The 25,251-nt window shown below is 26.2% G+C and overlaps 1 protein-coding gene across 6 annotated transcripts in view; it reads left to right on the forward strand.

Annotated features, from left to right (window-relative positions):
* Positions 1 to 25,251, forward strand: part of LOC119669378 (sodium channel protein para) — a gene marked incomplete at its 3' end in the record, with an annotated part of 79,206 nt that overhangs the window by 20,638 nt on the left and 33,317 nt on the right. For all 6 annotated transcript variants that reach the window (XM_038079237.1, XM_038079241.1, XM_038079238.1 and 3 more), the window contains 7 exon segments: positions 290 to 445; positions 5,320 to 5,525; positions 16,397 to 16,525; positions 19,680 to 19,771; positions 19,898 to 20,174; positions 20,310 to 20,619; positions 21,096 to 21,401. In XM_038079237.1, coding sequence (XP_037935165.1) covers positions 290 to 445; positions 5,320 to 5,525; positions 16,397 to 16,525; positions 19,680 to 19,771; positions 19,898 to 20,174; positions 20,310 to 20,619; positions 21,096 to 21,401 — 1,476 coding nt within the window.

The raw sequence follows: 25,251 nt of genomic DNA on the forward strand, positions 1-25,251 counted from the left end.
TTTTATTTTTTAATCGGATGCAAACGAAACCAATATTCCCAGATATTTTCAATTAGGCCAAACAACTAAATTAAAAAAAAATCGAAATAAATTTTTTATAATTTTTTTTTATTTAAACATATTTTTTTTTAAGTAGCAATTTGCTTCTACAAACAATTATCCAAACTTAAACATATAAACTGACTTGTTCTTTTTTCAATATCTTTTTTCGTAAACTACGATTTAAACTACACTCAATCTATTACATTTACAACAACAAATTTGGAAATATATTTAATAACACACCCAGATCCGATATGATGACGAGGACGAGGATGAAGGTCCACAACCGGATCCTACACTTGAACAGGGTGTGCCCATACCTGTTCGACTGCAGGGCAGCTTCCCGCCGGAACTGGCCTCCACTCCTCTCGAGGATATTGATCCATTCTACAGTAATATACTGGTAAGCTAAAGTTTTATATTAATTTATAATATATTTATATAAAATTTTTGACCTATATTTCAATATAACCGGGCTTAATTTTAATTTAACCAGGCTTAAGGTCGATTATTTAAACACTTAATTTATTATTGAGTTGGAAATATTAATATTACTTATAAAGTAATAATTGTTATTATTATAGTTAATATTTAATTAATATTAATTAATTAATACTATTATTAATATTAATTAATATTAATATTAAAATTAATTAATATCAATTTATTTATTATTAAGTTGTTAGTATTAATATTACTTATGAAGTAATAATAGTTAAAATTATAGTTAATAAGTTAATATTTTATTCTTTTATTTGTGACCAAAAATATTATATACTAATTTATTAGCAGGCTAATTGGTCATTTAAATAGAAATAAAAAAAATATGATATATATTTAACAATAAATTATATTTTATTAAAATATTTTTCTGAAGATAAAACGGTTTCCCTGAAAATGACAAGTAAGGACAGTCGAAATATCGGAAAAATATTTTAATTAAATATAATTTGTTTTTCAATATAAATAATAAATTATAGTTTTTTTATTTCTATTTAAATTACCAATTAGTCGCTAACAAATTATTATATTTATGTTAATGAGTTAATATTAATATTGCTTAATAATTTTTATTACTTTTTATTATTACCTATTACTACTTCTTAATATTAATATTATTTATTAAATAATATTAATACTAATAAGTGTTACTTGTTATATATTAAGTTGTTAAAAAATCGATTTTAAACCCTGTTAAATTAAAATAAATTTTTAATGTATAAAAATTAATTACTACTTTTAATAAAAAATAAAATAAATTATATGTTTATAAATAATAATAAAATAATAAAAGAAAAAATAATTTTCACTAAATAATTTCACTTCTTGATTAGAGAAGGCTTGCTACCTAAATTCTGTTTAAGGTTAACACCCACGTCATTCCATATGTAAACTAAATTTCTTACTTTAATACTTGATATATATATGTATATATATCTTATGACAATACTGTAAATATGCTTTATAATCATTTGTTTTAGCATAAAACTGGAAGGATATTAAATTTCTTTACTTTCATTGATTTCGGTAAACAGTAGACTTTTAAAAAAAATGCAATTTTCTGCTCCCTTAAAAGTAATATGAATCGCTTTTATTTTTGCTTCAGACAACAATTGATGTATGGGCTGAAGTCTGAAGTCTTAATTTATATATGCACTTTGAAAATTGCTTTGGTGAAAAGTCAATAATTCGAAAATAAAAAAAAATGATTTATGTCACCCATAAAATGGATATCAATAACACTATTAACTTATGGGTATGTAAATTAAATAAACTGTCAAAAGTAGAGCAATGAATGTCCACAGTTCCATTATTGAAATGTGATCAAATTAGCAAATAAATTATTTGCACCGTCTGTTAGCCAGAGAAAACAAAGAAAAATCAAACATATTATTTCAAAAAAAGATTCTCTCTTCGTTATAAAATTCACTTTGTTGTAGATATTTTCAAAATTTTTATAAATACAATTTAAAAACCTTTATATAAAACGATTAAATGCAAAATCACACTGTGAATGATTTGCCTTACTAAATTTAATGAATATAATGAAATAATCTCCATTTCTATTAAACTTTACGCAAATGTAAATAGGAACAGAAAACAGTCAACTGTACCAAACAAAGAAATAAATAAAACAGAATTAAATAAAGAAATAAAACAAAAAAAGTGCCAGCTTACTGCACCAAAAAAAAAAAGTCATTCTGTTTTTCTTGCACAAAAAATTACTGTGAAATTACTGAAACTTTTGAATAAGTATTTTAAATGTGAAAAAAATTCTTAAGTTAAAATAAAAAAACACACATTAATATACAAACCTTCTTAGCGTGATTGTAGTAAAAATAATTTTTATAAATAAAAAAAACTGAAGTATATAATAAACATTTAAAAGAAATATATCACTTCGTTCCTCTTACGCTAACGAAGGATTGTATTTTTTCGTTTTAAGTAACATGTTTTCTTTAAAGTTGGTACATAGTTGTGCTATATCCATAAGGATTCATCCTATTGTCTTTCTTCCTCTACGTTTACTTACCACAGTACTCAAACTTTCACTACGTTAAGGACATCTTTCGGAATAAGTATACACCTCATCTTCGCTGTTTTTATATAATATATTTGAAATGAAGCATATGGATCTTCACATAACTATCTAAAAATATATCGTTTATATATAATATATAATATAACATATAATTTATGTTATATATATAAAAAAATTTTCCGCAATTAATAGTTTTACTAATATTGCTAATACTGAATAAGATATAACCGAAGTGTCTTTATTTAATTATGAGTCATACTGTCATTGGGAAATATATTATAGTTATAGTGTTGTATACTGTTATAATAAAATACCTTTGTGAAATTCTCATTTATAAATTTTTTGCTTTTTTGTGGAGATATTCTGATTACTTCAAAACTGTACTTGTAAAATTAAGGTTAAATTTAAAATCAATGTATAAACTATTTAAAGTTCTTCTTTATAAGTGTTTTCTCGTTATTTAATTTTATAGTTGTGTTATACTTTGTTTAAGTAGTTCACTCCAATTGCGTCTTCCACCAATGGTTTCATTAGTTTTTAACTTCTTGAGTCAAAATCTCTTCCATAATAGAAATGGGATTAAGCGTTTGACACTTGTGTTCGCGTATTTTTCTGTACATGTATAGGCATTTTTATTCTGCAGTTCACTTCTAAAGTAAATAATAAAAAATCTGGTTTTTATTCTGAGGTTAAGCTATTAAAACCAAAACTTTTTTGTTTTTAGTGTATACTTCACCTAAATACCTTTTAGTTAAGTTGTAATTATATCTAAATTACATTTAGATATAAGCTCAATTGATATACTAATTTATATTTTCTAACCAATACTATTTTCATACATAAATAGAAACTGGCTTTTGGATTCTGTTCTGGGACTGGAATTAGGTATCATCTACTAAAATTATTCTTTATCATTGCCGTTTTGTACTCATTATTATACATACTTATTTGTAATATTTCTAACTTTACTATCTGCTGAGAAAACTCAATACCCGCGTCTTTTATTAATTGCCTTATTTGACAAACACCCATATAGTATACATTATTATTATACTATTACTATTTATGTATTTATTGTGAATATGTGGTGTCAAATTATAGTTACCACTATAAGTAACTTTATATCAAATATAGTTCCCATATATGACTGCGCATATGATATGTATGAAAAATGTGTCTTATCTACTACAATTTAAACACTTTGGTTAGTTTAAGATGTATTCTTTCCAGATGTTCAGAAGATGTGTACATATCATGTGTATGCTAACCGCAAAATAGGCCTCCAGTTAAGAAGTTTAATATGCACGTGCTTTCTAGTCAAAGTTCATTTTATAGACACAATGGATTATAATTTATTTAAATAATTCAACTTTAGTGAGATGTTTTCTAGGACCATATATGTTACATTTGTTTATTTTATATGACTTATTTCGTATAAGTAAAAGAGTAACACTATCTTAACTTAATACTCTTTACTTTAATGTATAAGTTTTTAAATTTCTAGTCTACGTGTGAACGATAATACTTTGCTGCAGACTGAATAACTAGCTATTTAAAGATTAAGTTCAAAAATTTTAGTGAATACTTATTTATAGGTCATGATGAATAATTTTCCGGCGTTTAATGGTTTCCGTTATAACTAACAATCCTATTTTCTACATCTCAAAGTCGACTTATTTATTGTAGAGACTAATAGCGTCTTTGATTGGTAAATCTGAGGTAGTTTTTTCAATCGAGATACTCTTTTAAAGCATTTTTATTGCATTTTTTTTAGTGAATCTTAGGCAAAATGTAAAACACTTGAGATTATTCTATAACACTCTAGATATTTTGCCAGAGTAGCAAGATTATCCTGAAATTAACAGCTGTTTTATATGATATGAAGTGTGATTTGATATATAGATTTAAGGAAAAATATAAATCTCTACTAACACTACTACAAAAATGTTTAATTGGGCACTAAATTTTAACAGATCGAGAGTAAATCTAGATTGCATCCAGAATTACTAAAAGAAAACTCCATAAATTTAGATTATTCTTCACTACCTTCTGCGTGTATTGATACTGATAATCGCGACTTACTTTGGAATTTTCCTTTCAGATTTCTACTATTAGACTACTATTCTACATTGCATTCTGTATGTGGACATACTGACAGCAGAGATAAATTTTTAATTTCCTTTCAGGTTATTAGGTTTGTTCTCCTTCTTCAATTTTTTGTTAGAATAATACTAGTGATATTTTGATACTGAAATTTTCCTTTCTTTGTTATAATTATTAAAAAAGTTTTGCTCCATATTGTCATATTATATTATTACAGGTACTATTGAACGTAGCTGTATGGCTTCTTTATTACGTCCTATACATTAATTCTTTTCTTTTGTGAGGAAAAATTACTATATTATGTCTTAATAGTTCGGTAAGCAATTTTATTTAGTTGAGCCCGAAATTCTAATTTATACACCCGAAATTACTATCATGTAACCATAGAATGTAAACCTGCAGTTAACCATGTTTAGTCTATAAGTTAAGGTCTGGAAACTTAAAAATTGATAATACTGATTTATATTTGAAATATTACAAAAAGTCAAGAAAATCTCTATATAAAAAGACCTCTTTAATTATAAACTATTTCCACAAAGTTCACTTTCAGGAAGCTTTTTTAAAGCAAGCTATAATAATTTATTAAATACATACGTTAATAAATTAAAAATATTTTTTCTTAATATTTTCAGACGTTTGTAGTAATAAGTAAAGGAAAAGATATTTTTCGCTTTTCTGCATCAAAAGCAATGTGGTTGCTCGATCCATTTAATCCCATACGTCGTGTAGCCATTTACATTTTAGTTCATCCGTTATTTTCGTTATTCATCATCACCACAATTCTTGTTAACTGTATTCTGATGATAATGCCGACAACGCCCACAGTTGAATCCACTGAGTAAGTACACCCAATCTAATTTAATCCTCATTTGTAATCCAACAATAATTAGATAAATATATATATTTTTTTATTTTTCTTTGCATAAAAATATTTATAATTATTTCCAAATGTACTTACATTTATTATTGCCTTTTTTCGATGTATACATAAATATAAATATATATTCAACAGAACTATATAAACATATAATATATTGATTTGTTTTTAAAATATATATTAAATGGTATTTAGGAAAATATATTTTTATGCGTAATTTACTAAAGTTTTATTACATTTTTTTACACCTAAAACAAACCAAAGTATTTTTAAATCTTAAAGTTTTTGTTAACAAATAACGAAAAGTTTCTTTAAAAGTCGTTTCGTTTTTAAGAGAAAAGCCTATAATAAATTTGTTACCAAAATGCAATAAATAAGGTAAATTTGTTAATGAGCAATTTGTAAATTAATATAAATGCATTTACTTAATATAAACTTTATTTTAATACTAACTAGTGCCACTAGTGCACATACTTTAACAAAATTCTTAACATTAGCTCATATCAAAAAAGTCATTCAATAGTCATCACAAATTAATGAAATTCAACTAATCAATGCACGACCGTTGAGATACAATTTCATGCTTAAGTCGTGTTAGATACTTCTTACAGTTCTCGTATACTCATTCTTGTAATTTTATCTCATTTTTCATTAAAAATTTGTTTCAAATTTGCTGTGAGAGCAATGTGAAATTCTGTAAATTTACTGTAAAATAATTGATTAAGTAAAACTATTGAAACACTCATTGAAACTACAATGGTTTGTTATATAAATATTAACTTTAGAATAATAGTCAATTAATTAAATATATAACCTTTTATAGAATATTTACATACACTTCATATAGCTTAGCATATTACTAAATTATGTATAAAAATCAAATGATAAAAATTTATTGATTAGTATAATATTTACCTACTAAAATTTTTAAGTAAACAGTTGTTTATTCAGTAGTGAAAAATAATAAAATATATAGATTTATTTTGATAAACAATAATGACGTAGTTGTACAAATATAGCAATATTACAATATTTATAATATTTTATATATATAGTTAATATTTGAAAAAGTAACCATTTAATGTAATAAAACAATCCCATAATGTTAACAAATATTATGTAGTTTTATATTTAACCTTAGCTCTGTTAATATCATATAGTAATATTTAATATAATGTATATTCGTATACATATACATATATATATCATGTATATCGTAAAGTTTTTATTACAGTAGAGAAAATTTGTAATTTATAATAGTAATATATAAAATTACACTAATTTTAGAAATGTTATCAAACACTAAACACACAATGTCTCGAAGCTTTGAGTAAGAGTAACTATAATTTCTTTTTTATTTTGTATTTAAAGTATTAATAACCATTCATTTTTAATATACAAACGATTATTTATTTTGCAACTTAAAAAATCATATTTATATATAATATACCTGAAATTCATTAATTTGTTTTTCATACACATTAAAAAAAATAACATAGAATAATAATATCAGAACGAAGGACCTAGCAGTCCCATTCCTTATTCTTAGTTAACTTCAAAATTAATTTTTATCAATTAAACAATTAAAACAAATAAATAAATAAATATAGAATAAATAATAATAAAGTAAAATATTTTTTTTTTAATCTAGAGCGTGATTAAATATAAAGTTAAGTTACTAGTGTTCTGTTGATTTGAACAAAAATAATCAATATTTTCGATATTAAATATTAATTAACATAATTTTTTTTTTTTTAATTTTACTCATAGGTTACTAGGGTTTTGTTGATATTAAACAAAAATAACCAATATTTTTGTTATTAAATATTAATTAACATAATTATAATTTGTTTTAATTTTACTCATACGTATAATATTAAGTTACTAGTATTTTGTTGATAACTAAAAACAATATTTCAATTAACATAATTATAATTTTTTTTTAATTTTACTTTCTTTTGAATCATTAATCAAAAAGAGTACGTAAGATATAATAATTTATAAAAGTGCCAAAGTGTAATTACATATAGCTTATAGAAGATTCTCCATTTAATTTTCTAAATATACAAACAATTTTCATTACTGATTTTTTTTAAAAAGATATTATCATCTATTTCAGTAAAAAAGAAAAATAAGTGTTTAGTACATCACAGGGTTTCTAAATCGCTAATTTATGTACCTCTATCGAACACCACCGGTCCTTAATTAAAATATAAATTAATAAATACAGGAGCGATTATTTTTATTATCAATAAGTAGTTAAGTAAATAAAAGTATACCACACATATTAAATTGAAGTTTTCGAGTTAAGTTAAAGCTTATTTTCAAGAGCTGAATATAAAATTATTTGTTTCCATTATATTACTTTCGGTATACGATACGATATATAATAATACGCTATATTAATCTAGCTTTACGATATCATATTTTCAAAAACCATTACTACCCGTCCTTGTAAGAGACATCGAATATTCCTTATTGTTCCAAATCGTTTTAGAGTAATTACCAGGGCGGTTTGATAAGTCAGTGACTTTTTGAATAAAACAAATTTTTTCCGTAAATAAATATTTTATTTTTCTACATAATCACCTTTTAGTTCGATACATTTAGTCCAGCGTTTTTCTAATTTTTTTGTTCCCTGCAAATAATAGCTTTCCTCAAAGTTCTCAAAATACGCGTTTGTTTCGGTAATGACTTCTTCATTCGACTCAAATCTCTTACCGCCCAGCCAAAACTTTAGGTTTGGAAACAGAAAATAGACGCAGGGGACTAAATCTGGAGAATATGTTGGATGGGATAGCAGTTCGTATCCCAATTCGTGGATTTTGGCGATCAAGTGTGCACACGTGCATTGTCTTGATGAAACAGCACTTCCTTCTTTACCAAATGCGGCCGTTTTTGCTTCAAATCAACGTCGAATCTGTTCAAAAGCTTTGAATAATATTCGCCGGTAGTCGTTTTACCTTTCTCGAGGTAATCGATGAGAATGACACCGCTTGCATTCCAAAAAACTGTGGCCATAACCTTGTTGGCTGACAGACTCTATTTGGTCTTCTTTGGTCCACGTTCATCCCTAGCAACCCACTGTTTCGATTGTTCCTTGGTCTATGGCGTGTTGTGATGGATCCATGTTTCGTCCACAGTTACAAAACGGCGCAAAAACTCGTTCGGCTTACGGCTGAACATCGCTAAACACTCTTTTGAATTGGTCACACGATTGTCGAGTGTGAGCAATCGCGGCACCCATATCGCGGAGAGTTTTTTCATATCCAAATATTTGTGTAAAATATGATGTACCATTTCAGATGAGATACCTACAGCACAGAAAGTCAACTCACGCACTTTCATTCTCCGATCATCCAATATCATTTCATGGATTTTATCGACGATTTCCGTTATGATCACTTCTTTTGGGCGACCTGAACGTTCGACGTCTCTAGTGCTAATACGTTCACAACGGAACTCTGTAAACCATTTCTTAACCATTGAAATTGATGGTGTCGAGTCCCCGTAGTATTTATCAAGTCTTTCCTTAGTTTCAGTGATGGATTTTTTGCGTGAAAAGTAATGCTTAATCAGCACACGAAATTCCCTTTTTTCCACTTTTTTTCTTAATTATTTAATCTATCTTAAATATAATTTTCCTCGATTTATAAATAGTCTTTCTTAAAAGGTTTATTGCTTTAATGAAACAATTTTAGACACACATAGATGTATAGACTGATTCTGCTCGTCGAGCTGTCAAAGAATATAATTATCTATTTTATAGAGAATTCTACATTTTTTACTCATTCCAACTTAGTAACAATCCCAAAATATCAGTGTAGTTTTAATGAAATAGAAAACGAGGTGGTATAATGCGATTTGAATTAAACCTTAAATTACAAAACTGAACACTTTTCAAAGGCTTTTATATTTTTTCATTTACAAAGCTTTATAATTATAAACTTATGCATTCGGTGCATTTAATATATCATAGGTGAGATGTATATTATATAATATCATAATAAAATCAGAAATAATTCGTATATGATCACTTTTGTAGTTTTTGCTATCACTATTTAAAAGCAATTTCTATAAATATATGTTTATTATTAAGGTTATGATGTTCATAATATTTAATATAAAAGTAAAAATACGAGTCGTTACGACTCTTCTGTTGTTGATCCTTTTCATGTAACAAATATTTGTCTCTGGCAACAATTCTGCCTATAAATGCAGAATGCGTCCATAATAAATCCATTTATTGCAATAAATGACAATTAATATGATACTTTCAAATTGAACGAGTACTTTTTTCCATATGATTTTTATATATTATAAAGTTTAAATTATCTTAATAAAAATAGTTAAGATTAAAAAACTATGATCACATTTTATTAATTCAAAAATATGATATAATTATATATGCATGTGAATAAAGGTTTTATTTTATCACATCCTCTCACTTCTTAGGATCACCAGTATGAACTTACTCAATATGCACCCTCACTCTACGTTAGGCAAATTCTCTTACACATACATAGAATGATATAGGAGACCCCTAAATTATACATAAGGTATTTTTTAGCTGCATGAGAACTTAAAATGACAATGCAAGATAGAATCATTATTAAAATGAAATTTTTTTTATTATCTTGTAGATAGTTTCGTGACATTTATTTTTTAAATATGTCAATTATATGTCCGCCTGACAAATAGTTAAATGATCCATTAAATCAATCCAATTTTTTAATATTTTTTTGCAATAAATGTAGCAAAAATCATTATTTAAATATCATTTTAATAATGATATTTCGACATTCATTGGGGGGACAAAGTACCTTAAGTCCCGCTAAGAAACATTCACCATATATATTTTTACTTTTAAAGGCTGACACTGTCGATGTCCGCTTAGAGAGCTCCTGCTGTAGCTTATGTGTGTGGGAAGTGTGATCTTATGAAATACTAAATTTAACTTTTTCATTATTGGAAAATTGTTTCAGTATAATTTTTTATATATACTATATGTAATATTAATATTGTATACGTATTAATAACATAATATTAAGAAAAGTGACATTTTGGCGGTGGAGTATTCGGGGTCTTCTGTTCGAAAGACATTGTTGGCAGTGTTCCACACCGCTGTAATCTAGGACCCTATCTATTCTATCATTATTGATTATTAACATAATATTACTAAAATGTAAATAGTAATTTGTTATTATTAAACTAGACTACTGCACCACTGCGCTGAAATCCAAGACCCAGTATATTCTATTATTATTATCATTTATTAACATAACATTACTAAAATATAATTAGTAATTTTTTATTAGTTTTAATATGTACATCATGTTAGTATTTATATATATCAAATAGTTCTCTGTATTAGTTTATTATCTTACTTGTAGCCTTCGAGACAATTACATATATACACTTTAGATTAGTTGAACACCAACACAATAAAACATGTAAATGATTTTTAAATTAAATAGAATCTGTCCTTTAAAGTTAAATAACTTGTTAAAATAATGTGTTTCGATTTACAAACTTACTTAGCTGCAAAAAGTTATTAATAATACACACGAACTACCTTTAAAGATATTCTATAAATAAAACATGAATACTCTTAAATAAAATTGTAAAAATCTATTAGCAATACTAAATAAATACTATACTTAGCAACGTAGTTGAAAATATAAATTAGATAATGTAAAGTAATTAGTTAAAAGGATGCGAGAGTTACGTCATTTTTTTAGCTGATATCAAAATTGTCATCGTAGATTTGGTATCAGAATGAAGCACCCTCTCCGACTGTCATGAAGAAGCAGCAGAAGAAATTCCTAAAGTAAAACCAATATCCTGTGAAAAAAGCAGCAAAATGGCTACAATAAAATTACTAAAGCAAAATTGCAAGTGTTTTTTTTTTCATTCATCAGCAAACACACTTGTAACATCTTGAACTTGAAATCGCCTACACGCCTCGGTGAACTTGTAACACAAACAACAATAACAGTTCACCTCCACACCCATTGAAAGACGAGCAGAGCAGATACAAGTGCAAATAGTCCCACATAAATAATGTGTGCCAGCAATTTTTGTGACTAGAGAAGCCAAAATGGCCGCAATTAGTGCGCGGCATTTTATAATAGAAATTCAAGTGCCCTTCAGGAGATTGAGGCCTAGGTCAGGCACCCACCTTAGCCCACAAATACAGACCAACAAACACTATCTATGCTATGCTATGTCGAGTTATGCTGACTATGATGCTCGGAAGTGTATGGGAAAATATTTTAAAGAAAAATAAGAAGAAAAATCTTACAAAGCATAAGGCAAAAAAAAATAAATTGTCTCAGATTAAAGTGTACAATATATGGCAATATTTGAAATATGCCTACAAAGGTAGATAAAGGAATGACATACCTACAATTGTCATTGAAGTTAATAGCTGTTTTCTGGTAACTAATGCCTTTGTACGTGTTTATGTGGGCCTAAAAACATCTTACATTTGAAATGTAGGTTAAATCTACTTTGTGCTTAAAACTGAAAATGCAACTGTCACCGTTTGTGTATGTCTTAGAGCACAATTTCCGGCTACGGCTGTTAGTATTCTACAAAATGTCTGTGAAAGTATGAACAATACAAAGAATCATAATTGAAGGACATCTGTTCGTAGTGTATGTACAAAACTAGCATAATACAGAACATATTCCATCATAGAAGCTAACAAATTGACATTGACAAACAAACGTGAGCAGAATTCACTACATGATTTCATTGAAGGCAGAATTTTCTATTATTTTCCATAAAAGGCTACAGAACTATTTGCAAGTTTCTGGTATTTAATTCCATACATGAGCAATTCTCCAGTCAAGTTTCTCATGCAAATTGAATAGATTTAAATGATTGCGTGTCAAATATTTAATATCAAATATAAGTGATATTGAAAATATTTCATATTATAATAAGAAAATGCAATACTTATAGAACAAAAATAAATAAAACAAAATATTCACATATAAATAAAATTAAATTCTTGAAACAAAAAAAATATTTAATAAATATACCTTTGACCTAAAATTAAAGTGATTGCAATAATACTATATATATATATTCTTACATATAAATAAAATTGAACTTTTGAAACAAAAAGAATATTTAAAAAATATGTCGTCGGCCTAAAATTGAAGTAATTGCAACAATACTATATTTATATCCCTTTATATAAATAAAAACACATTTATAAAATCAAAAAATTTAAAAAAAAATATTTTAGGTCAAAAATTAAAGCGATTGCAATAATATTATATATGTATATATATTTTATTGTAATATAATATATTATATATATTATATATAAATACATATTATATTTGCTTTGCAAACGTGATTACAATCAATCAAATTGAATATGTTAATCTTCAAATAATTTAATATTTAATGGAGACATTTTATTAAATATTTTAATATTTTTTTTATTCAAGCTGCACTAAAAGCAATATAATTTTTCTAACTATAAAAACTTTTAATGAATATTTTCTAATAAAAAAAAAAAACTTAGTGAATCGAAGCACAAAAATCTCAGCAGAGTTTATCATACTCATTATCGTGAAAACTTTATACAAATATTGAGTTGTTAAGTAGATTTTATTAATATTTGTGTATTTATGTATTGTAAGTTTCAAATATTGTTAAATATTGATAATTATTTAATCAGCTGAACAAGTATTAACCCTTTAATATCGTATTAACTTATGAAGTTGCTTATTTATGTAAAGTAATGTTTCGAAATGTGTCATCATTAAGAAATTATCATATACACTTTACTCTTCCACAATGTAGCATATTAAACGATATCTAAATATCTTATAACTAATATATATATAAATGCTAGAACATAAAAAATTAAAGTGACATAGATTTTTCTATTGTATTACGTACGCCACAAACAATTTTGGTTTTATATAAAACATTTAGATGTTACGACTTTTATAATATATAAAAATAAAACATTTTTAACTTGCTGAATTTAGTAAAATTATATTTTTATATATAAGAATTAAAGTTATATAGCCACTCTAAGTATTTTCCAAATTTTTATTTTATACAATAATATTATATTATACATGAATTTACTATACTTATTACTATAGTATATGTAATTCAATGTAAAATGAATTAAAAATTACTGCTTAAATTTTAATATTTACATAAAATATAAAATGATAAGAACATAAATGATATATTCAGTAAAAATATTTAAAAATAAAAGTAAAGCAACTTTATTATATAAATTGTATATATATTTATATAAATTGTGTGGTTCTGATACACACAAAATTATTTATCACATTATGGAAGAGTTTGTATTGTTTAAATTTTTAACTGCTTTTTAAGAGTAATTTGTGGTTAATTACATTCAAAATATAAATAACAGAGACGGATTAAAATTTCTAAAATAATTACTTTCAAAATTATGTATTGACATCGATATTATCATATTTCTATTCCCCTGAGAGATTAATACGTTGGTATAATTGTTCATCTAATAATTCATTTAGAACTAATGTCGTTTTTATTCAGAGCACGACTTAAGTTCTATTTAATTCATTTTATATATACTATATATATTATTATGATCAATTGCATTCTTTTATGATTGTTGAAAACCAAGTTCTTCTAAGATTACCTCATGCTCTTATTATATATGGGTTATACAGTAGGACTACTGCTTTATATTGGTGTCTGTATTTCCCACGTTTCATCCATTCGTGTTTCCAATATTTAAGTCAATTAATTGCTTTCATATATTCACATAAATTTATCACTTTTATGTTACGAATGCAATTTTAAAATCTTTCTAAAATCTTTCTTTCTGATAACTTTCTACGTGCCACATCAAAAAAGTTGCCCTAATTAAAAATTCCGTTTCAACATACGAAGCTTTGCTCAGAAGAAGTTAGTACGATCCGGTTAGTATCCAATTGATAAAATGCGTGATATACGTATCCCTTTTTAACCTTGGTCTCTACATCTATTTTCACACTTGTTATTTTCATTATTATAGTGATAATAGTTTTGATATATATATTCATTTCTATCTTGTATATAAAGTGTTAAATATCTTGTTAAATCTGAGTTATCTACTTTCATATCGCCTATTTTGGTTATTATGGAGACTTTAACCCATATGTTGATCCATCCATATGTACGATCTAAATCTTGTTTAATTTATGAAACGTGTGAAATGAATTGTTAATTCTGACTTTCATATCTTCTTCCACTAAGAACAATTCAGTTACTATGATTTACAGTTGCCATTATTCTTCTTCATCTTCCATAAATAGGTTTTTTCCATAATTTTGTTTAACTAGATATATTGTATTAGACATTTTCGAGCAGATCATTTCCGTCTTCTTCGTGTTTACATCTAGACTAACAATTTTTGCGTGTAGCTTGAATTCCACGTCTTCTATGTTTGATGTTATAAAGCAAATAATGTTTGATTACGCCAAAATCAACCGAAGGCTAGAACAGCCTTCATTGAATTCATGCTCGTAACTCTCCATTGGTTTCTGACGTAATGGCATATAGTATTATGAAGAAAAGTACGAGGCATTATATTCCATGCTGTCAAAGTTTCGATATATTCTAAAAGTATGCACTTTGTGCTTCTGTATATCAGTTATTGTTTAAATCGATTGCCTTTTTAATCATATCAGCTTTCTATTGTATCGGTACTTCTATCTATATAAATAGATTTGCGGTATATAGTTTCGAATATAAGTTCAAAGTAAAACAGTTTAATAGTTCTATCTATATTTCATTTGCATAGGGCACCTTCTTTGAATGCTTGTACAATTAAACAGTCTTTTCAGGGTCATGTACAACATGTATAGTTCATATATTCCACGATGTACTTGAGATTGTCTGCATATACCTACGTTTTAAGAAATGTTTTAAATAGTACGATTTTAGAGTAGTCTCAAGGTAGAAATTTTGTGGTTTCAAATCTTGAGTCGCTTCCACGATTTTAGCAATATGGTACGTTGAAGGTAATTGATATTGCTGGCAATGGATTTTTCCATATTTTTAATCGATGTAATCCTGCTTATGTGCCTATTTCTTAGCTTTTATAATTAATAGCTTCGATTATTACGTAGTGTGTGTTATAAGTATTTATATAAACAAAATAAGCCTTAACGGAACTTGAAACAGAAAGGTTTATTTATGGTTACCATCTTCATGTTATTAATTTTTGATTTAAACTTCTAATGTTTAAAAAACAATCGTTGTTTACACATATATATCAATCAATCGTAAATCGACCTTTTAGTTATGATGTGTGGGTATCCGTTAAAAACCGTGGTAAAGTAATTCCTTTTTATAAAAACCTGAAATGTGTTTATGGCTGATCATTCTAAAATAATACTGGTATTTATAGATGTGAAAATATCATGTTTGGATTTTAAAGTTAAAATATGTTATATGCGTCTATTAAATCGTGTGAATTAACATGATATGAAGTCGGGTCTAAGTTATATTTGTGTTGTATTTAATACATGTCAATATTAAAACCTAATTTAAAATATATTAATTAAATATATTAATATATATTAATTTTATAAAAATCTATTTGTAGATTATACTAAGTCAAGTATTTTACTGAAAATGTCCGTCTCTGTTATGATGAATCCATTTATTTTCAAATTTAAAATTTTTTTTTATGCACCTTACTGGTGTACATTCATTTTGTTTATGATCAAATTATATTAAGTATTCATTCATAAATAAATGTTTAGTATCAGACCTACAACAACAATTACGAACAAAACAAAATTCGTTTTTAGGGTGATATTCACCGGAATCTACACATTTGAATCAGCTGTTAAAGTGATGGCACGAGGTTTCATTTTATGCCCGTTTACGTATCTTAGAGATGCATGGAATTGGCTGGACTTCGTAGTAATAGCTTTAGCGTGAGTTTATTAAATAACATAATTTTTGTTTTCTCTTCAGTTGTTGTTTCTTAAACATTTTTATTTCTCATATTAATTACTATCCTCATTACTTGTTAATATCCTATGTGTAAATCAGTAGATCACATAAGTTTTTCATCATATTATAATAGTATATAATAAAACTCACTATTTCAAATATTTATCTCAATTAGTTAACATATTAATCATAAAAATAAACAAAACTACATAATCAATAAATAAATAGCTGCAACAAATATATATTAAATAAAAACATAAATAAAAATATTTAGTTTGGTGTATTTTTTTAATAAATATCGTAGTGTCATTTAAAATATTTTCTTTTTCTTAAATAATATTTATATTTTTTTCTTAATGTTGCAATATAATATTTTATAAAACTGTATTATAAAAAATTTAATATATAAATTTAATATTATTTATTTATATTTATATTTTTTTTTATTTAATGTATAAATTGTAATTTGCATATGAGATAAGCAAAAAGCAATTACTAAAACAAACTCATTCATTTGTTTACTTTAGTGATAATTAATAATTTTTTTCAACTCTGAATACATATTTTCGACATATTTTATTACTTTCCATGCTAATTGGCATTTTTGAAAAACGGTGGTGGTTCCAATTATTTTTCTGGACTCCCTGAGAAATTGTTTTATTATTACCAAGTATAAATACAGCTAAGCACGCGAACATGTGTGTCTATAATTGACTCGAGATAAATCGATATTGGATATTTTAGTTTCATTTGAACTTTTACTTTTTACTAAATTTGCGTTGTTTCCAACAAGTGTACGTCTGTCTATAAGGAAACCTATGGCACAACAAACAACACCAGGACACTTACCACACCCGTACGATTTATTGAATCTAATTGTCCTTTCCTGTGGCATTTTTGTTGGTTGAATTTAACTATGTCATTAATAAAAATTGTACACTAAATTACTTTTTATTTTAAGAAATAAAATCAACTAATTGTATTTCAAAGAAATACGCTAGGAAACCTGTAAGAATAACTGAACTGATGTTAATGGAATAATCATTAGCGTACAAACGTGTCACAATTCTTATTTATAGAATAATAATTAATAAAATAATATGCAAAGGTTACTTAAAGGTTCATTATTTCAATGCACTTCCGTTGAAACTACTTTTGAAAGGTGATAACTGCAAGACAAAGTTTTATTCTACTTTTCTTAATTCAATTACATATTTTGTATTCCTTACTAGGACTGTTCACTTTATTCGTCTAATTTGATATTCACACCTCCTCAGGAAATATTCGAATATTCGATGGATTTCGAATTATTGCAGAATAATTCGAACTATTCGAATAATTCAAACTGATTAAAATATTCATATTTAATATATGATTATTTATTATTTACCGTAGAATATTACCATAGAATAATTTGAACTATTTGAATAATTCGAACTGAATTTAATATTCATATTAAATATATGACTAAATATTTATTTAATTAAATTACATAGTTTTGTATTTCTTACCAGTGCTGTACACTCCGTTCGACTAATTTGATATTTACACTTTCTGAGGGAATATTCGAATATCTTATGGATATTCGAACTATCACAGAATAACTCGAACTTTTCGAATAATTCGAAGTGATTAAAATATTCATATTTAATATATGATTATATATTATTTACCATAGGATACTACCATATAATAATTCGAACTATTCGAATAATTCCAACTGATTAGAATATTCATATTAAATATAGGACTATATATTTTTTTAATTAAATTACATAGTTTTGTATTCCTTACCTGTACACTTCGTTCGACTAATTTGATATTCAAACTTTCTGAGGGAATATTGGAATATCTTATGGATATTCGAACTATCACAGAATAACTCGAACTTTTCGAATAATTCGAATTAATAGAAGTATTAGTGAATATTTCAATATTCAAACTATCTGAAAAATTTGAATTGCTCGAATGTGAATAGAGCACTATACGCTACAAAGAAAAAGTAGTTGCAGACTCTTTGTTTATTTTGGATGGCTTTATTTTTCGAAAAATTTCTTTTCTAATGACTTTATATTAGGCCCATGTCTTACATTCTTTCTTTTACTTTCAGTTACCTCCATTCGTTACAACATCCTTTAATAATGCTAATTTCTCTCCCTGTTAATCAAAACTTTTTAAAAAATTTCGGTTTTTTCTAATATATATAACAAAATAATAAAATAAAGAGGTTTCAATCACTAATGAATCAAACCAACAATATTTCTATCTATTTTTAAATTATTTTTAAATTTATAAAATTATTTAAAAAATTTATAATTTTAAAAATAAATAAATAATTTTTTAAAACCAAGGGATAAACCCGAACCCTTCCAAATTTGACATTTAGAGACAGTGTTAATTATCCAACTGACACAAAGCCATATTTGACTTGTATGTTCGATTGTTAAATAAGGCGTAGGATGAGTTGGCTAATAAACACTAACTCTATTATGGAGATACTAGTATGGCTCCATACAAATTAAAGAATTTAAAAACCCAACTCTGATAGAATTTATAAAATGTCTAAATAAATATGGTTAAGGATCAAAATTAGCACAATAGTTCTATTCAAATTGTATTACCATCTGGCGTTTCATAATAATAATTGTGTATATATATAGACATAGACATATGTATATAGCCTAGACATATACAGGCTCCAGATTACAACAAAAGAAGATCAGATACTATTTATATATATGTATTTTAATACAAAAACTATTTTACTTCATATTATTAGTTAATGCTTCAGTTTCTCAGATACTTTATCATAAAGTATCTTATTCCGATGGAATCTAACAATTATGATCAACAATACTCTTTTTTTTTGTTTTTCATAATGTTAACTATTGAACCGCCACCTAAAATCAGAACATTTTAATTTATATTTAAAAAAAATTGTATAATTTATTTTACCAAACAAACAATAATAATGTAACAAGACTTGTACATAAACATCTAACACTATATATTGTATTATAATACCAAATATGTGAACATAGTTTCACAATATCATCTTCAAAACTTTTGTTCATAAATGTTTTTATTAATAATGGAACCCTTTCTCATACTTTTCTAACATGTTCGCGACTGTAGTTATGTGACCATGGGTATAGATTTAGGTAATCTCGCTGCCTTGAGAACATTTAGGGTACTGCGAGCTCTAAAAACCGTAGCCATTGTGCCAGGTAATTATGATGCTAAACACATGAAGTAAGATCTGTAAACATACTACTAGATCAATATAAATTGAATAATATTACATATCTAACACTATTTCAATAACCACAAAATGATTTTGTAAATAATTTTAGGCTTAAAAACCATTGTCGGTGCTGTCATTGAATCCGTAAAAAATCTGCGCGATGTGATAATTTTAACAATGTTCTCGCTTTCTGTGTTCGCTCTAATGGGACTGCAAATCTACATGGGTGTTCTGACACAAAAGTGCATTAAAAAATTTCCACTCGATGGGTCGTGGGGAAATTTAACAGATGAAAATTGGGACTACCACAACAAAAATAGCAGTAATTGGTATTCGGAGGATGATGGTATTTCATTTCCTCTGTGTGGTAATATCTCTGGTGCAGGGTAAGTAAATGCAAATGCTGAAAATAAATTTATTTCAGTGGTAAAACTATAAATTACATTAAATTAGAAAAATGCTTAATATATTAAAAAATTTGAATTACTTTCTTTCTTCCACATAATCACAACTTTTTACAGACAATGTGATGACGATTATGTCTGCCTACAAGGTTTTGGACCAAATCCTAATTACGGGTATACGAGTTTCGACTCGTTCGGCTGGGCTTTCCTCTCGGCTTTTCGTCTAATGACTCAGGATTTCTGGGAGGACTTATATCAATTAGTCCTAAGAGCGGCTGGCCCATGGCATATGCTGTTCTTTATAGTCATCATCTTCCTAGGTTCATTCTATCTTGTGAATTTGATTTTGGCCATTGTTGCCATGTCTTATGACGAATTGCAAAAGAAGGCCGAAGAAGAAGAGGCTGCCGAAGAGGAAGCAATTCGCGTAAGTACCATGCATGCAAATAAATATTTTCAATTTTAATTTTGCATTAAATTGAAAATTTAATTGAAAATATTTATTTACTAAATTTGTTCGCTTTTACATTTTAGCTTCATTAAAAACGATATTACTAAAGAAAGTGTACTATACTGTGTGTCTATCTAAATGTTGTAAATGTTGTAATAAATGTCAAAAATATAAAATATAAAATACCAAATATAAATTATTAAATATGAAATGACTACTTAAACAGTATCAACCTTCTTTACTCCGGTTTTTATGTTTCTATACTATTCTAAATTCTGTATCTATTTTTAGTTTATACTCTCACTTGAGTATAATTTATATTAATTTGATCTAAATAAGGTCATTACAATTATAATTTTTGCTTCACTTCTTAGTTTATTGCACTCTATTTTCAATTTCCTTCCAAGTGCACCGTAGTCTTAAATCCCCCCAAAATTAATATATTCTTATAGGAAGCAGAAGAAGCGGCGGCGGCGAAAGCTGCCAAGTTAGAGGAACGTGCTAATGCGGCGGCACAAGCAGCGGCCGATGCAGCGGAAGCAGCCGAAGCGGCCTTACATCCAGAACTAGCAAAGAGTCCAACCTATTCGTGTATTAGTTATGAACTCTTTGTAGGCGGTGAGAAGGGCAATGATGACAACAATAAGGAGAAAATGTCGATACGCAGTGTCGAAGTGGAGTCGGAGTCGGTGAGCGTTATACAAAGACAACCAGCACCTACTTCAGCACCCGCTACCAAAGTTCGTAAAGTTAGCACGGTAAGTATACCGCAGCTGGCTAATGTGCTTCAAGTTAATTCTTCTTCCTTTCTCTTCTTTGCGTTTCGACATGTTCGTTAATTTAAACATTCCTTTTTCGGTTTATTCTAAGTTTAATTAACTTTAATTTTATAATTTACACATTTTGTGAATAATTATCTTTACCATACGTTTCATTTCGTTTAAATTTAATAATAGAAAATTTTAATTGGTTCATTAGTCATTGTAATTTTTTCGTAGTTTTAGTTTTTATTATTTTTTTTTTTATTTTAACAATTTTCTGCCAAAAGCGTATGAAATTAGAAGAATTCCTGGAATGTTAAATTAGTTGTGGTTCTAACATTATTTGTTGTTATTTATTAAATATCATGCATGATCACAAATGTTAGAAAAATAATAGTTACTTGTTGTTTTTATAAGTTAATGTTATTGAACACAAAGATTGAATAATTAAAAAAAACCTGAAATTTATTATTCTTAAACTACTTTTGACATAAGAGTTGACCATCTTCTAATTCCTAGCACATTAATTTAAAAACAAAAAAAAAGAATAATACTGAAAAATATGGAAAAAGTCTGCAATTAAGTTATTTAGATATTGACTTCTTAAGGTAAGATTCGTTTTTTAATTTATAAAAGAATTGCCTATAATCATCATTCGTGTAAAACTTTTCTGTCTAAAAGATGTATTCTTCACAGTTTTTGATATTTTTGATATTCTGGTCTACTGTGTTCATTATTATATATTCTCCAGACCGTAATTACATATATGACTGCCGACTTCCTTCGAAGAAGAATTTATATGTTTAATATTTTTATTCAAGAAATAAAAAATTCCTTATCAAAAGTATAAAAGACTAAATTAGTTAATTCTCCAAATAAATTAAACAATTAAATTATTAATTGTGTTATTAAATTTTACAAGAAATAAAAATATTAATTAATGTTAATATTAATAGTTTTATGTTTGAAATAGCTTTCGGTTTTAGGTAGGTACTGCATTACATCTTAAATAAATTAAAAGAGTTATATAGTAAGGCTTAGTATTATAATCTATAGATCACTTATAAAATGAAATTTAATTTTAAAAAATACTTACTATACTACTTCTAATAACCTGTAGTGGAGCATATTATCTCAATAATTCTCAAAAAATAATGACCTGTTCGATACTGAAAAACTGATGTTACTCTATTTACCAATATTTCAATATTTATATTATATCAATATATCAATATCAATAATTCTACTCTAGATTTAAAATAATATACTAGGTCGATGGCTTCCTTGTGAGGCATGAGTGTAGCTAGACTGCGTTACGGACTGCGTAGCTAGACTGTCCAAAATAAAATTTTATCACATAAAACTATGAAAAATGGCTCTTTTCTTTAAATAAATCACTAAACTCTTAACGAGATACTTATTATTTAATCAATCACGAAACTATTTTAAAACAAAAAAAGATCTCACATTCAATCTATTATCGAATAAAAATGTTGAACAAACACATGCTCTATGGTGTACTACTATTCAGGTATAAGCAATTCTCTTATGGGCTCACTTTTCATTAAAAGAACTAATAAAGTCTAAGCGTAGTCAAAGTGGGGCCCATGTATCAAAGAGCCTGTTTACAAATATATAAACTTGATATTTGCATAATGTAATCATTACATTACTGATTGTGTCTTTAATTTGTAGGTGCCATATCTTAAAAGTTTTGCTGTTTTTAAAATATCGCATTGGGAACTCATTTTGAAGCTCTTATTCTTAAGATCCTACTTATTGATAAAGATTTGAAAGATAGAATCACAGGGGAATATGTTCAAATCTCATATCAGATTTCGAGTTCCAACGAAATTTTGCAAAGTAAAGTATTGATTTTTTTAAGGTTTATTTAGGCTGCATATTCGTGTAGTTTTAAAAATGTTGAGAATATGAGAATGTTGAGAATAGTTGCTACAGTCTTATCAAGTATTATTAATCTGTTTTATAAGATCAATCAATTCAGTGAGATTCATTTCTTTCTCTACGAATTTTCATCCATCTGTTAATTAGGCTGTATTTTAAGATGTAGATAAATAAAAGATAGATAAATAAATAAATCAATCAATAGCTCAAATTGATTAGCTGCCTTAATTTTAATCTCAAAACATTATTTAACTGATATAATAAAAAATACTAATATAACATTCGTTGTAATAAAAATGCAAATTTATTTTACATTTTATTCTAATAAAATATTTGCGAATCAGTTTCCCAATTATTTTCATAGAAAAAAATTTAAAAATAATACAAATTAATACTTAAATATTTGTTTTTATTTAAAAACTGTTTCATGCATTTATAATAAATGGATATTTTAGGTGTAGAAAAACATAGGTATTAATGTTATATTTAAAATTGCATTTGCATGACTTCACATTACATTGTGCCTTAAACCAATTATTTTATTTTAAATTGTTAATATAGTCTATTATTAATTATTAATATGTTATAAGTTATAAATATATACAACATTAATGCAATAATCATTATAACTTTAAAATTAAATTAACATAATTCATTGAGGTTCTTGCATATAAACAATTCCTTTACACATATTAGATGATATTTTATCTACAAAGAAAATATTGAAACTTTTAACCTTCTAATGTCACATTTTTTATTTAAGTTGAAAAAATCAGTCTAGATTAATTTGAGGTCAAAAAAGCTAAATCCAAAGACCTTTTTTCATTCTGATGTCTGGTTGTCTTGTAAATCGTAAAAAAGTTAAGCCCGCCTCAAAGCGGTCCTTGGCATTAGAGGGTTAAGTTAGAGAATATAAAGTTAGGAAAATAAATATTTGTTAATGAATTCTAGAAAACTTTTCTTTTACTTTTAAGTATAGTTTTTTATTTGTTTTACCTTATACTCTACGATAAAGTGATTAGAAAAATATATACTTATCTGCTCAAGTTTGTTTTCAGTAAATTAATAATATATCTTAATATTCTTGGTCTCATATTTCTGCAGTGGTAAATCACTGTAATCTTCTATATTTATTATCTATATGTTACATTTTTTTAGCTTAAGACCAAACAGTCTAAGCGTAGCTAATTGATTCTTACTTCACTCTATCCTAATAATAAAAAATTAGTTTGGTTTTTTGTAGTTTTGTAGATTATATAAATACTGTAGATATTTTAAAATAGTATTTTATCATTCCTCCATAAAGAAGCAATATGTTCGGCCACAAGCCGGTGAATATCAAGTAACTTTTATTTGTTTGTAATTTCGGACTGAAAAATAAATTCATCTCCTAAGACTGCAATTGAAAACTACATACATGAAACACATTTCAATTAAAAGATTTACAACTTTGCTTTAATATACAAGTCCATTGTTTAATTTAAGCCGGAACAGCTATATGGTTCAACATTTGGATTTATTCCTTCATTTTATACACTTTTAATTTATACTTAAAGTCTTCGAAACTCAGTTTCATTTGGAGATTAAGTAATGTATAAATAAATATTTTATCCACAAATTGAGCTAAATAAACTGATTATAGTAATATTATAATTAAATGTGGTAAACTCAAACCATTGTCAAAAAAATATGCTAAATTAAAAATGACTATAAAACATAATCTAAATACCTCATACTTCGTAAATATTCGACCACAACGCGTTATCCTTATAGAAAAATACCACAACGCATTCTGTACACTGGATGGAGTAACCACAAAGCGATATTCAGATGAGCATTGATAAATAATAGATAAATAAATGTAAAGATAGATAAATAGAAAAAATTTTATATGTTTTTATAACATTAAATATTAGCTAAATAAAAAAAAGTTATATAAAAA

The sequence above is a fragment of the Teleopsis dalmanni genome, chromosome 1 (genome assembly GCF_002237135.1).
Source record: "Teleopsis dalmanni isolate 2A chromosome 1, ASM223713v2, whole genome shotgun sequence".
Classification (NCBI taxonomy): Eukaryota; Metazoa; Arthropoda; class Insecta; order Diptera; family Diopsidae; genus Teleopsis; species Teleopsis dalmanni.